At 45.7% G+C, this 15,348-nt stretch overlaps 1 protein-coding gene across 1 annotated transcript in view; it reads left to right on the top strand.

Moving 5' to 3' along the window:
* The first annotated feature begins 357 nt into the window (after positions 1-357).
* Positions 358-15,348, top strand: part of LOC100119453 (zwei Ig domain protein zig-8) — a 236,268-nt gene continuing 221,277 nt past the window's right edge. The window contains exon 1 of the mRNA XM_016982255.2: positions 358-1,230. Coding sequence (XP_016837744.1) covers positions 1,173-1,230 — 58 coding nt within the window. The 5' untranslated portion in view covers positions 358-1,172. The remainder of the gene's footprint in view (positions 1,231-15,348) is intronic.

Below are 15,348 nucleotides of genomic sequence, written 5' to 3'. Positions count from 1 at the left end.
TTCTCTCCCTCTCGAGGCGACTCAAAAAGCCATTGGCAGAAGTAGCATTTCATTCAGCGGCCCCCGACACAGCGCAGAGCCAAAGCTCGTCACAGAGCATCGCACCTGCGAAAAAACGTGTCAAGTGCCTCGAAATATCTCTGCGCTGCACTGCACGGGCAAAAAGAGAGCGCGGCACGTGAATGGAGCCGTTTACACGACGTTATGCCCGCGCGCAGAAAGAGAGAGATCGTCGGGCAGGAGGAGGAGGGAAGGGGAGATGGTGGCGCTGCCGGAGAGAAGCAGCAGCTCGCGCTCCATCCCTCCCGCGTTGCTGCGCAGGCTCCTGCACGCGCGCGGCAAGCCAGCGGCAGCCGCAGTGTGTCACTTCGCGCCGCGCCGAGTCAGCGCTCGTTCGTTCCTCTCGGGAGCCGCCGCCGCCGCCGCCGTCGCACCGGTCAACGGTCCACCACGTTCTTCCGTATATCGTTCGACAACGGATATACTCGTCTCGTCGTACTTACAGCAGCAGCAGCAGAGTGAATTGGTTAGTTGGTTCAGTGACGTTGAAATCGGGTGTGCACGAGTGACACCTATTAGTGCGTGCCAGCAGCGAGTGACTTGCATAAAATCGAGTGTGTATAAACAAGTTTTGTGAAGAAAAAACGAATACATAGAAAACAAGCTCAGCCATGAGGCGGCGCTGCATGAACGCGACGAACGAGAAAACGTCAACAAGGCTGGCCAACCGCCAGTGACCTGTGCGAACTCGCGCGCCGCCAGTTCCGAGAAGTCAGAGGGCCCGCGAGAGAGGGGGCCGCATCATGCGCTCGAATTCTACCGCAGCGCGGCCTCGCCTCAGTAGCCAACGGCCGTGAAAGCGCGCCCAACGAGATATAGCTATATACGACGATTCGCAGAGCAAAGTCAGAACCGATAACGAACCCGAGCCCGCGGACACACGCGCCGCCGAGTATTAATAGCGATTATGTTGATCGCGGGACGCGCCAGCCCCGAGGAGTGCTGATTTTCTTTGTGCAGTATAGCAGCAGTGTTGGAGAGTGAGTGAGAGAACACGTATATACACGCATATACACACACGCATACGCGCGCGCCGGGGCGAGTGATGGAATTTTCGCAACTGTGAACAAAGTGTGCGCCGATTGTGATAGTCGCAGATCCAGAGAGAGACAATGCTGGTTCAATTGTTCGTCGCCCTCCTGACGCTCCTCGATAACAGCTCGGCTCAAGGTGAATTTTCTGCATTATACATGCCGCGCCGCTGCTCTCTCTCTCTCTCTCTCTCTCTCTCTCTCTCTCTCTCTCTCTCTCTCTCTCTCTCTCGTCCTCTGCGTGTTGGGTGCGAGCGATGCTGCTGGCCGGGGCTTTGTAACCGAGGGAGAGGGCTATTCGGTCGGCGAATTCGACGCGGCTGAATTATTATTGAGCCCCTTTGGATTCTCGGGGCTTTTCGAGCGCTTTCTGCTCGCGGGGCGGGCCTTTTTTATGGCCTATACTGATTGAGATGTATTACCGGGGATTTCCATTTCAATGCGATTTCCGCCGCTGCTTTTTTCGGAATTCTCGACGCGCCGGATCGACTAGCCCTCTTCGCGCGTTATCCTTGTATATTTGTATGTACCTATGTAACGAATTCGACGAATTGCGCGAGTCGCTCGGAATTTTTCCGAGAAAGAGCGAAAGTTTTAATCTCGGTAAGAGACAAGGGCGTTAAAATTTTATGGTCTCCCTATCTCGCACTCCTGCTAAGTGGAGCTTTAGCGCAGCACGCGGTCTCTATTATTCTTGTTAAGTGCGCAATTTGGAAAAATCACTGCCGCTTTGTCTATATTTCAGCCATTTTACTTTGTCGAGTCTCGCTCGTCTGCGATTTCAACCCGTTGACATATATATATATATATATATATATATATATATATATATATATATATATATACAAAGCCGTTGTGCCGACTGTCTCGGATCAATTATCACTTTCGGATAGTGCTGTAAATGATTTAATGTTGTTACGTCTTGGCAGCAAGACAACACTAATTGTAGCAAGTAATCTTGAGCATTATTGTTCTACAATGTTTGGTAAACTATTATATGGTAATATCGAGGGTTGAGGGGGGCTGCTTTACAACAGTGGATGTACCCCCGACATGTTGACCCAATTTGAGATCCTTCGGTCAGCTTTGTATGCATAGAGAACATTTCGGGGAGACACCGAAGAGAAAATGAAGTTTTCCCTTTGTTCGAGTCTTGGAACAAAAAAACATCGCAGCGAAAATGGAAATAAGCTTCTACATCCGTAATCGGAATTATTTCAAAATCATATCTCGGATTCTTTTCGCAACATGTAAAACGTGTACGTTGTAATTTTTTGATCGTACAAGAGTCGAATTACCTGCTTTCAAAAATTTGCAACGCGGAGACAAAAGATGCTAATTAAATTTCGTATCCAAAAATCCCATGTTAAAAAGAGGAAGAGAGCAGGCACGAAATTTTCAAAATAAATAATTCCCTGCATAAATCAGCTCTTCATAATGCAGTCGTGAAAAAGTAGGTTAAACCGACACAGACGCCTGCTAGCTCTGAATTTTTCAGCGCCAACAGGGAAAAGAGTGGCATTTTTATTTAATGAAAAGATAATATTTCCATTAATACGCGATGCTGGGCGATTTTTCCCAGCATCGCCTCGCATGTCTAGTCTGCCGCTGCAGCATCGCGCGCCGCTCGACAATACCCTCTTTCTCTGTGACCATAAATTAAGCAAATTGACCTGAAAAAGGAGTGGCGGTAATTTAAAATTAATTGCCCCCGCGGCTACCGCTCGGCCGTTTAAATGCGAAAAAATGTCACGTCCGTCATGTCCTCGGAGCAGCGAATGTCATTGTCCCCGAAAATGAAACGTGGTTATGAGGGGCGTATAAACAAAAAGAGTCGGGGAGAAAATAAAGCGTCGCGCGGCGCGTTGAAGCGACTCTGTGGACGCGTCATAAAGGGAAAAACAAACAAACACATACAAAGGCGTACACACTTTGAAATTGCGCCGGAACACAACGAGACGGAGAACAAGAATCAGAAGACTTTGAAAAGAGACGACCTGCTGATACTTAGGTATATGAGAATCGTATACGTACCCATGCGCTGACACAAATGCATGACTTGTCAAGGCGAGCATTTCGTTTCAACCGAAGATGCCGCATCAACGGTATAGTCTATCCTTATTTTCTCCGAGAGAAACGTGGGTATTTCGTAGAGAGTGATAACATAGTGGCTTTGTATTTCAAAAAATAAGTGTTTTTATTTTTTGCTACTAAAATAATATTTTTAACGAGTAAATATGTGATACATATTAATTGACTAATTAGTCCGGAATCCATATTTTATATAATTATAAGTTATAATTTTATTATATTACATTCGCATTCACGTTAATCTCTGTCGTAATTGCATAAATAATAATAAATCATCTCGCGAAGTACAGAGATATGAAATAAAATAAATATCATTTCGTCATACTGAAAATGGGACGAAATCCAGATAATATGTTCATCTCATAATTTTTTTAAATAAACGCCGTCGTGTTTGAATAATTATTATCCTTGAATAAAATTCAGATTCCGTGCTAAGACTATTATCAGAGCAAATATTTTGTGTAAATAAACTCATCGTCGTCGTCGAAACTATTCGTGAAATTCTCAGGAAGTATAGCCTGTTTCTAAAAATAAAATTTTAATAAAACGCCACTTTAACGCACATTATCACGTAATATATTTTTAGAAACTTATCATAAAATCACGAAATTTTGCTTATAAGCCCGAGAAAAACGGCTAAAAGTAAAAAACAACAAACGCTGCAATTTCACGGGAACGAGAACAATTTAAATTCAGTCGTAGTAAAAAAAAGTAGCGCACGCCATCCTCCCCTCTGAGATAAAAACAAAGAAGCTCCCTCCGAGGGTGGAAAAAGCACGGAGCAATCGTACATCCCCCCTTGAAAAAAGACGAATAAATTCGTCGCGTGCTTCCGCACAATAATAATTAAAGCACTCCATTAGCTGTGTCTATCGCCGCTCCGTTATTTCCGCGACCACCACCACTGCCGCCACTACCGTCCGCGCAACCCATAAAACACACTCTCTCTCTCTCTCTCTCTCTCTCTCTCTCTCTCTCTCTCTCTCGCTCTCTCTCGTTTCACCGCTTCTGCCGTAGAACCACGGCTACCGATTTATCCGGGCGGATCCGGCGAGCTTTTAAGACGTTTTATGAATTCATCGTTGACACGCTCACTGCTTGCACCGTCGAATCTGCGGAGGGGAAGCGTAGAAGGGCTGCTATATTACATCGTTGCGTTCCTGCGATTACGCAACACGCAAACACAGAGCTGGCGCAGGGAGAGAGAGAGAGAGAGAGAGAGAGAGAGAGAGAGAGAGAGAGAGAGAGTCGAGCGCCTCGACACGCCTCGATGGTAACCCGATGCGATTCTCGAAGCCCGAGGATTTCGTATAAAACCGAGCCTGGGAGGGAGGGAGAGAGAATCCGAGCGCGCGCCGAAGCAATTAGTTACCGCAAGCTCTCTTGCAGAGCGACAACACGGTACGAGAAAAAAGAACGACGACGACGACGACGAATAGAAGCGCGCCGAGTTCGAGGCTCGATAAAACGAGCCGATGGAAGGACAAAGGGGGGAGATGGAATTGGATGTATTCAGGGGGCTATACCCGAGCTGCCGCCAGTGCCGAGAGAAGGATGGGAGGGAATTAGGATTCTGAATAATGAAGTGAAAATGAGAAATTTCGAGCGGTTGAATTTCGAGGGTGTATTTGTATTTATTTATTTACTTATTCGTTTGTTTATGCTTGAATTCTGGAGAAACGTTTGGTTTAACTGTATAGACGTTTTAATATTTTGTTAACTTCCTGATATTTCACACAGGATAAAAAAGCTTTTAGTTAAGCCGTCAAGTGAGTCATTAAATTCTAAAAAAAAATTACAATTCCTGAATCTTTATTTTTTTACAAAAGAACAGCCACAGCGTCATTATGGCGCCATTTTACCCGACTGTTTGCTAGAGCAAGCTTTTACCTTTTAATAAGCTTTTTCTGCCCGCATGCATCCTCCTGTGCATATACGCGCGTGCGTGTACACTCGGCGGCATTACTTACTTTTTCGTTGTGGAAATAGCGGATCTCTGCGCGCGCATGTGTGTACTTAGTCGAAACAAAAGAGTAAAAAATGAAAGTGGCAGAAGTGCACACGCACGGCAAGTTTGATTTATCGCGCTTTTCTTTGGGATTTCGCACTGTGTTTGCCTTCGAGGGTGGATGCAGAGAAGCGAATAAGAGAGAGTGCGAGAGAGAGAGATGAATATTTGCACGGAAAATATTGTACGCAGAAAGTAGTTATTGCAATGTTTCTTGCATACGCGGTACTTTATCTACTCGCGGTACTTTAACTACTACGAAGTTTTTAGTTTATCATACGAAAGTTAGATACTACCGCCTAGTGCATATACATCCACACTCGTCGAGACAAACTAGCGAGCGAATCGAAGTCTGGGAGAGAGTAAAGCTGCACAGAATAATTTTTTTAACATATTGACGTACACGAGGAATGTTCAGTAGCCCTGCTACTCCATCGAACAATTTTGGTAAAAATCGATAAGTATGCACAGCAAGATAAAATTAATCGAGGTAAACTCTCTACAGGCTCGAAACTCGTCTACTCGTCGCCCCCGATGAACCCTCGCGCTCGAGCTCTTAATTTACATGACAATAATCAGGCGCGCACTTATCCCGACCGCCGCTACCATCAACTCTGCGCTCGCGCACATTTATAACGCAATAATTGCGCCCGGAACATAACGTCTGCATTACAGGGCCCGAATAAATTAGTGCCCGCGTTGACGCCGATAAATTCAATTCTACCCCCTCATAACACCGCGAGGGCTATCACATGCATAATATAGCTGCTGTCCCCGTTCAGGGGAGGGGGTAAAAGTACCGTGGCTTCTGAATAATTTTTTATGGCTCTATAAAGTGGTAACGATCGAAGTTAACGTAAACAGAAAATTGATTCAAACGGCGCGAGTAATTGCTTTCTGTATACGCTCATGTAATAGAAGTAGAAAGAAAGAGAGAGAGAGAGAGTGAGAGAGAGAGAGAGAGAGAGAGAGAGAGAGAGAGAGAGAGTCGAGAAATTACCCAACGGCGACGGCAGCAGCGCAGGGGCGCGATGCAGCGACGGCAGCAAGTGTACCTGGCTTACGTTTACATTGCCATGTGTAATCCTCTTAGGCTCGTTTTACGCGACCAAAATGCCGAGGATTTGTATTAATTAGAAAGAGCATCTCTTTCCGCCTTCCTCTTTAAGTCGCGGTTTGCCATCGTCTCGATTTCATGGTGCTTTTTTATTCGCAGACAGTCGTGCGCACCTCTCGAACTACTCCTTCTCTTTCTCTCTCGCGTGCGACTTCTCCTCGTTATCATGCTCTGCACACGATCGTTGGAGGTACCAGTTGTATGCATGTTGGGTTTTTAGCTTTGTGGCGATCGCTGATTGGCACTCCTGGTCCGAGCGAAGTGTTTGTATTGTGCATATCGATCGCCTAATCGAATTGCGCTCCATTATTGTGCTCTGGATGGTGATAGAAATAATTAGAATTATAAAAAAGAAATTTTTGTGTTTTGCAAAATAAAGCTGATTATTTCTTCAAATGACAATGCAGCATTGTTACGTAGAAAAACGTTTCATCCTGATCCATTTTCTCGCGGGATAACGCCATTACTCCGAAAAAGAACAGCAACAATAATAAACGTTTGATAAACCAATGTTTCAAAATCGGCTTTACCGCGCCGCAGCATCAGCAACCAATAATTCATCCCTCAAATCACGCAAAACGATTACGCTTCCTTTTTTTCAATCGATCGCGCACGTAACTAATTATTTTCGCTCTCTCAGCTCTCTCGAAAAAAAACTGCACATCGAGCTAGATGAGCCTGGTATATACGCACAGAGAGCGCAACGCGCCGCGAACCAATCGTGCAAATCCCATTCTTCATTTTGAATTTCACTTAACGATCTTGGCGGCAGCGCTAGCTCGCCGGACAACCAGGATGATTTCCGGCCCGGACATTTTCCGCGCGCGCTCAAGCTCTCGAACTATAATTATTGTTATTCCGCGAGTGTACAACGGAATACGAATACTGAATAGGTCGTTATTACGTTTCAATTAGCGCAATCGCGTGTCCGGCTTTTCCGATAATCGGGGCTCGCCTGAGCGCATCCATACCCCTGCGCTGTGCGCGAGTATTACACGTAGCCTTTCATATCTCCTACACGTTGAGCTTCTGGGAATTGAAAAACGCATTTTGCATCCGTAGGAGACGACTCGCGCTATTGATTAGCTTTGGAAATACGGATAATGGCATATACGGTGTTTACTAAGATCTAATGATGCATTGCTTTTGTGCACTAAAATAGTCATTAACCTCTATTCGGCACCGCGTGTACTGTAGTGCGACTACAATTGTTTAAGTCATAATTGTGAATCCGTCACGGACTTTGTGTGATAGAACGCAATTAGGAAACGAGCTAGTAAACTCCATTATCATGATTATGATGGTACGTATACTGACAAAATTATCCAAATAACTGCAATCGTTTAGATATAATTTAATAAGTAACTAGAGTTTACGTTTACGTGCGTTTAAAACAGCATTGCGTATGAGAGGTATTAATATATATTAAATTTTGACGAGGATTTAATCACTGTAACTTATTCATGAGTTATCATAGACAATATAGCAATAATTGATCAACGCTTGTACCATGACAGACAGCTTGCAATCTGTAAAAACAACTGAAACCTGATGACCAAGAACAGCAGTGATACATCGCACGCGCAAGCCGTACGTAATTAGGCACTGATTACTACAGGCCGACTTTCATTACAGCGCGCTGTCAATAACAGTATGTGCTCGACATTCGGGAAAAGAATTCAATGTCCTTTCGCATACGTGATCAGCCAGTAATTTCGCGTCAGCTGAAAATTTTCCTCGTGTATGAACGTGCATGCGAAAGAGAAAATCTCTCGCGGTTAAAAATAGTTGAAAAATGGGTATGGCTCTCTTTTTGTTCCTCGTCGTTAATAAACTTTGAGAGATATCGCGATCCGACGTGCTTTATGGTAATGACAGGACGCTGGTCGTAATTATGGCGGGAAAAGAGAGATGCGAATTTTGGAAAATCCCGCATCAGCTGCTGATACGATTACTTCACGAGCGTATATGAAGAATATTGAAACAACGAATTTTTGAAACATCGCGATTCAATTGATTCTGCTGAATGAGTGTCGAATATAGCGATATATAAATTACGAGAAATATGTGTGCACGTATATTCGGGAGGCTGTATTATATATTTAACTCCGTGACTTTTATGCGAAAATCGAAGTGCGCGCGCGGCGGCACAAAGATAAAAGCGCAAATACAATTTTTAGCATTGCGCCGCAGCAGCGAAGAGAAAGAAAAACAAACGTACGCGAGAGCTTTCAGCGGTGAGCGAGTCCATAAATCAGTAATTTATGGGCAAATTTTTTGCACCCCTCCTCTCTCTAAAAATTACTTTCTACAACTCATATCTTCCCGATGAAATAACTGATTCAATTTAAGATTATGCGCTATAAAAACGTAAATCACGTTGCGCTTTCACGCGCGCGCACACACACGTACACCCTTTTGCATCGTAAAAGCATTAATCCCCTGTCCGCGTTATGGTAATTTTCCTTTCAGACTTTACGAGCTTATTAGCTCTCGCGCGTTTAATCGAACAAATTTTAAAACTCAAAAAGCTTTTTCGTCGTCGCTGCTCTCTCGCGCATTTGTTATTCCTTGGATTAAATTAATACACGCACACAGGGGCCTCGAGTGGAAAGAGCTCGAGTAATAGATATATCACGTTCTTCTTGTGTGTGTGTTTTTTTTTCAATTTTCTCAACGCACGCGCGCGCGACGTGTGTGTTCGATGCATTTTATACCCGCACCGGATGGCCATAAATCTCGAGGAGGGCAGCCAACACGTACTCTTCGATCCCGCGTAGTACGCGCGCAAGTACGGACCTTAATAAAAGTTAAAAATATTTATGAAGTCAGGCCTTTGGAAATTTTAAACTTCCTATGTTTATGTAGTAGTAGTAGTAGTCGGGTGCAGGGGTGGACTACTCCGACGAGATAAAATCTATACCCAAGTGCGCGTATGCGAGAGAGGACAAAAAGAGAGAGGAGGGCAGCTCCATAACTTATCATATTTTTAAATTCATAACCTTTCGCGCGCTGATTGAATTTTTAATCCCGCGTGCAGCATCAGGGAGCGCGCGCCAAGTTGGCCCCTCTCCACAACGATCATCTCTCGCGTGTCATTATCATCGTAATGCGGAGGAGCGGCGCGTTAAATTAGCCAACCATAGCAGCGGTGCGCGTAGGGGTGGAAGCGGATAAAAGCGCACTTCACATCAGGTCCAAAAACAGCTCTCTGTCTCTGTGTCGCATTATCCGGGCTAAAAATTAGCCGTATAGAGCTCTCGCCAACTCGGATCTCTCGAGCGCGAATGAACCCTCTCGAGCGGCGGCGGTGGTTGTGTGTATTTCGCGTGCGCGTGGGCCGAGCGGCGGCCAAAAGTTAATCCCAGAGCGCGAAAATTTGAAAACAAATGCGCCAGACTGGTACTCGGCTCGTCCCTGTTTTCCGCACTCCAGTCCTCTCTTTCGTCGCTCCTCTCTCTCTCTCTCTCTCTCTCTCTCTCTCTCTCTCTCTCTCTCTCTCTCTCTCTAGCGCGCGTGCGGGGGAGATGCTTTTTGACAGAGCCTCTGCGCTGTAATGTCGAATTAGGGTCGCGAGCCAGGGCACGATACAGAGAGAGAGAGAGAGAGAGAGAGAGAGAGAGAGAGAGAGAGAGAGAGAGAGAGACGGGAGGGGAGAGAAGGAAAGAGAGAAGGGTGCGAGGAGCAGGACTGCGCGCGAACAAAAAGCGACGCGCACACTGCCGGCAGCGGGAGAGGGAGGAACCCGGAAATAGATGTATAGAGAGAGAGAGAGAGAGAGAGAGAGAGAGAGAGAGAGAGAGAGAGAGAGAGAGAGAGAGAGACCGAGACGGACAATGCGAGATAAATATAGAGGGTATAATGGAATGTGTGTGGCAGAGGACGAGAGAGGAAGAACGAGAATGTGTGTGTGTGCGGGCGCGCGGAACGAATTCGTCATAGAGTGTAATAAGGTAGAGAGAGAGAGAGAGAGAGAGAGACGCTGTGAGCGAGGACCCTTTTTTCTCTCTATCGCGGCGAAGGGACGAGGAGTTGAAAGGAGAAGCGAAGTAAATTTCAGACGGTTTTTTGGGATTTACGCTGTTGAGTTGACAAAGTGAAGTTCGCGTACGAGACACGCTTTTTACCGTGTGTTGGGTTCCGAGTAAACGGCTGCTGCCTGTATATGAAAGACTGGATTATTTGAGGAAGGCAGGGAGAGATTAGTTTTTGATGTTGCGCGCGTCTTTTTCTGTATATTATGAAGTTTGCACCGTTGCATATGCAACGAATTCGTAAATTCGGAAATCATTCCAAATTCAATTGTAAACGCCTTGAATGTGAAAAATAGCATTGGAAAACATGATTGCAACATAAAAAACTATGGAACAACCCTCAAACAATACATAGGGGTTGGAATACTTCAAGACCATTAGCCCATGCCATTTCAGCGTTATTGTAGAATATAATGTTCATTAATGCAAGTCACTGGATTTTGAAGACAAATTATTGTTTTAGTAACTAATTTACACTCCCTTAATAAATTTCGTCAAGATCCGGAGTGAGGAACCCTTTCAAAATGGCGGCCAAAAGTCTGTTGCGTATGTCATTTCGGCTTATATGACGTGTCCAATGTTTATTAATGTGAGTCACTGGAATTTTATGACGAATTATTGTTTTAATCGATAATATACACCCCAGAAAAAACTTTCGTTAAGATCCGAGATAAGGAACCCTTGCAGAATGGCGGCCAAAATCCCAGTAGCCTATGCAGTTTCGGCGTTTTTGTCGCATGAAATGTATATTAATGCGAGTCTGATATGGATGTCTGATATATATTTAAACAAAAATCTGTCATACAAATCCAGTGACTCACATTAATAAACATTTTATGCGACAAAAATGCCGAAACGATATGGGCTAATGGTCTTGAAGTATTCCTACCCCTATTTATTGTTGATTTGAGGGTTGTTCCATAGTTTTTTATGTTGCAATCATGTTTTCCAATGCTATTTTTCACATTCAAGGCGTTTACAATTGAATTTGGAACGACTTCCGAATTTACGAATTCGTTGCATATGCAACGGTGCAAACTTCAACTTCATTGTATATTAAATACTACGTAGGATTGAAATTTCAATCGCGTGATTAAATCATTGAAGCGTTACAGATGGAATTTTTCAATTAATGAAATCACACGATGTACGTATAAAGTTTGGAAGAATATTTTATAAATTTAATTAATTCCTATAGCTCCACTCATCGCCGTTCAATTTTCGTGAAAAAAAAATGAAAGTCCCCCTTTCCACCGTATAGGAAACTCGATTCATTAAAATTCTACATTCAAATCGACGTGCACAGCAGCGGCGGTCTTGATATTTTAAATTATTTTTAACGAAGCCCCATCTAATTACGCAGTATTAACAAAACCTTCGAGAACAATCGCATTAACAAGTCAGCGCAACAATGAAAGAGCTCAAGTCCCCTTCGAAACACATAGTACAGCGTCAACCAAGCTTCAAATCAACGGAAGACGACTGACTGTCTCTCCTGAGACTTTTCCGGCGCAGACGAAGCGAACGTCGTAATAACCCGTACCGTCGCGCGCCAGCTGCCCCCGTTTAATTATCGCGCGAGCTTTAGTAGCCGTAAATAATGGGGGGACCGCGAACCGCTCATTATTTTTACTCGCGCCTTGGCTGCTACGACGCCTTTTTAAAAACTCCCGCGCGGCGAGTAAATAGCGCGCTCGCGCATGCAAAAACCGTCGAGAGGGATTTTCGCAAGTTTGTCCGTCCTTTTTTCGCCGCGCTCTATGCTCTCGCGTTCCCTTTTTCTTGCCCCGATCCTTTCTGATGCCCTTTTTTGGGCTGATGCGCGCGGGGTCATTTTTACATCGCCCTATCCTTTGTGTTGCGCAGGCGCTTGCATCCGTGAGTAAAGCCGGCTTAGTCCGGTTGGTCTTTTTTCTCGCTGGCCTCTTTATCCTGTTGTTTTTTCGTTTTTCGCCCTCGCGGGCCGACGTGCAGCGGCGTGCGGAAGTACCGTTGGGCAAAACTGGGAGGGATTATTCGGAAGTTATTTTGGCTTCGTACAACGTTTATAGGCCATTTGCAGGTTCATTTGTTTCGGGGAATGCAACGGGTGAGAGTAGCCGCTCTGCCCTCGGGCTGGTTGCTTGCGCGATGCGTAATTTTTATGTCAACTTAATTTTTGGATTAAGGGAGCCGGAATTATTGAAAGAAAGTTTATTGCGCACCTGTTATATACGCCTGGCCGAGATTCGCAGCCGACGTTTTAATGCGATGAGATTTTTTGCGCCCCAACTTGTGTCGGGTTAATCCACTTTATTTCGTCCGGTATTATACGAGATTTCGTAGAATTTGTTCCGCGAGTCAAGTACATTCTGATGAAGCAAATGAATTATCATATCGTTCTCCAAGAGCTTTAGATAATGAATCCTTGCAATAACGCTTATAATTAATATTCTAGCCCAGAAAGTAGTTTCATTAAATTGTATTCATTAAAGTCGTTTCAAAGGATAAAAGCTTTTAAAGCGAATCGATTGATCACCGGTAAAGACCAAACAAGCGTTTTCCGGCAAGCAACAGCTAGAACATATTCGCTTGTAACGGTCTTCTAAAACCCCAAAAGGAAGCCCCGTGTAGTAACGGCCCTCGCGCGCGCAAAAAAAGAAGGAAAATCCAACCTCTCTCCCAATAAAGCTCTAAACGAGTAAAGAATTAAGCCGTTGCGCGCGAGCGCGTTCTTCCATAACCCGTGCCATAAGCAAGACTCGACCTCCAGCAGCCCATTAGAGGCGAAGGGGCATTAGAGCCTCGGCTGCCGCTGCTGCTGCTGCACCTTATATCCCCCAACGTGTCGTCCATAACTGCATTAGGTGATAAATAAAAGAAGGCCATAATCTCCGTGGCCTCCATAGCGCGCGCGCTCCACTCCTTGTCTTACGTATGTATGAGAGGGGGGGGGGGGGAGGCGGGAGGAGAAAGGCTAGCATATCCCGTCTGTATGAGCCAGGCTGCTGCTACTGCTGGCTCCGCACCGACGCGAATTCTCGGCGGGATGTGGTGGCAGAGCGGCGGCGGCGGCGCTGCTGCCTGTCCAGGAAGTTGATATAGCGTCCCGCGAGGCTCTCGCTCGACATTGAATTATGCGGGACTGAGCAGAGGCCGCGAGCCTTGGCCGCGACGCGCTCCGCAGGTACCTTGCTACACGTGTAGCCGCGCGCGCACATCAGACAGAGCCGCGTGTGAGGGCAAAAGGCCGAACTTGTTAGCCGAGATTATGCGCCGGCCGAGCTTTTTCTCCCTTGCTACTCGCACTTTCGGCTCTCGCTTATGTGTGGCACTTTGCACGCGGCTTTATCACAGCGCAGCCGCTTTTATAACGTTTCCCTCGCTCTTTATCATCCGCGAAAGCGAGCAAGGAGATTGCCCTCCTCTCCCCCTGGATAGAGATTGAAATCGCGAGTCGAGCGAGAGAGAGAGAGAGAGAGAGAGAGAGAGAGAGAGAGAGAGAGAGAGAGAGAGAGAGAGAGAGAGCGAGGGGGAGGGGACGTCTGCAGATTTTCGCCGCCGACAGATGCTACGTACAGGAACTACTACGCGCCGCGAGGATTTCTCTCCGAAAATTTGTAGGCAAAGAGATATCCTCGTGTCGCTGCTGTGTGGCTTGCTCTTACTCGCCTGTACGAGTGTAGAGCTGTACGCGCTATGTATGTATGTATACAACGGCGACGAGTAGGTGGGAAATCTGAGAAGATTGTTTTCGATGCTTTGTGCCACTGGCGGAGGGTGGTTTTATGGCCGCTGGGGGGTTGATCGTCGGAGAGAGAGAAAGAGCTAGAGCTTCGGGAAGATTTCTCCCGCTGGCTTTTTTAGGGCTCGTTCGACTAAGGACCAACTCTTTGGGGATTAAATACGCGTGTGTTTAGCGTGCTCTACTACAATACGTATGCTGCACGCGAAATTGAATAAGTTGAAGTTGAGTGCAAGCGAGTAAATAATCGGACGGTAAAAAAATACGGTGGGTCTTTTGTGAGCTACCCAACGTTATTCGACCCACGTCCATTACGGCGGGCAAAGTTGAAAAATCTTAATTGCACTTTTACCAACTGGCCGCGGCCTTCTTCCTCTCTTTTGCGCGCCAACAAAAGCAAACAGTAAAATATAGCGGTGAGCTGCCGACTGGCCGAAAGCTCTTTATAATGGACATGTGATATTTTCAGCAAAAAAGAAGTTTCTCGCGTATCACTCTTGCTTCCCCTTTTAATTGCATAGACAGCAGCCGCGACACGGGGGATTAACCCGGCGTGTCGCGCGACGATAATATCTCTGCAGGGGTTGAAACGAGGGATCACACGCAGGGGGGCGAACGAGAAAACTTAAAAAAGTTTAGATTAAATCCGGTGTATATCTGCCGAGGGCGTAAAAAATCGGATATTGACTGGGGCGCGTTTCGGAAATTGATTTTTACTCATCTCTATCTCGCCGGCGCCGTTTCGCACCCTCGTGTACAGCTTGTGTCGTTTACTTTTTCCAGACGTCCACGCTTATACACGTATATTACGTTATATAGGTACGGACTGCTGGGCGAGTCGCGCGTCACTCGTATATTGAATTTAAACGAAACTCCCGTTCGCGTGGCTGAGCGATAAGTTCGGAAGTTCGCACGAGCGCGAGCGGAGAGGGCAAACTTGAAGGGGCGCGCAGTTTACACAATGCAAATTAATCTTGTAAAGTTTTACGAAGTTCGCACGCCGAGAGAGAACGGTCGCTACCGTCGCTGCTGCCGCTCTTAGCGCAGCCTTAATAATGCGGTTTTTGCATTCTTATGAATGACGAGAAACACTATAGGGGGCTTCTACGGCTGCCGCACGGATATTTTTTACGCTAGTCGAGATTTCCGCCAGCGCTGAATTTAACTTCGAGTAAGTGGGTTGCATTTTCAGAGAATCAAAGTCAAGCTATATAGGATGTAAACTTTGAAAATGTGTTACGCGAAATTTGCCGATATTTTCGAGGTAAATTTGCTTTCCTGGT

Source organism: Nasonia vitripennis, chromosome 2 (genome assembly GCF_009193385.2).
Source record: "Nasonia vitripennis strain AsymCx chromosome 2, Nvit_psr_1.1, whole genome shotgun sequence".
NCBI classification, from domain to species: domain Eukaryota; kingdom Metazoa; phylum Arthropoda; class Insecta; order Hymenoptera; family Pteromalidae; genus Nasonia; species Nasonia vitripennis.
Note: the sequence above shows the minus strand (reverse complement) of the source record. Positions and strands in the feature narration are given on the sequence as shown.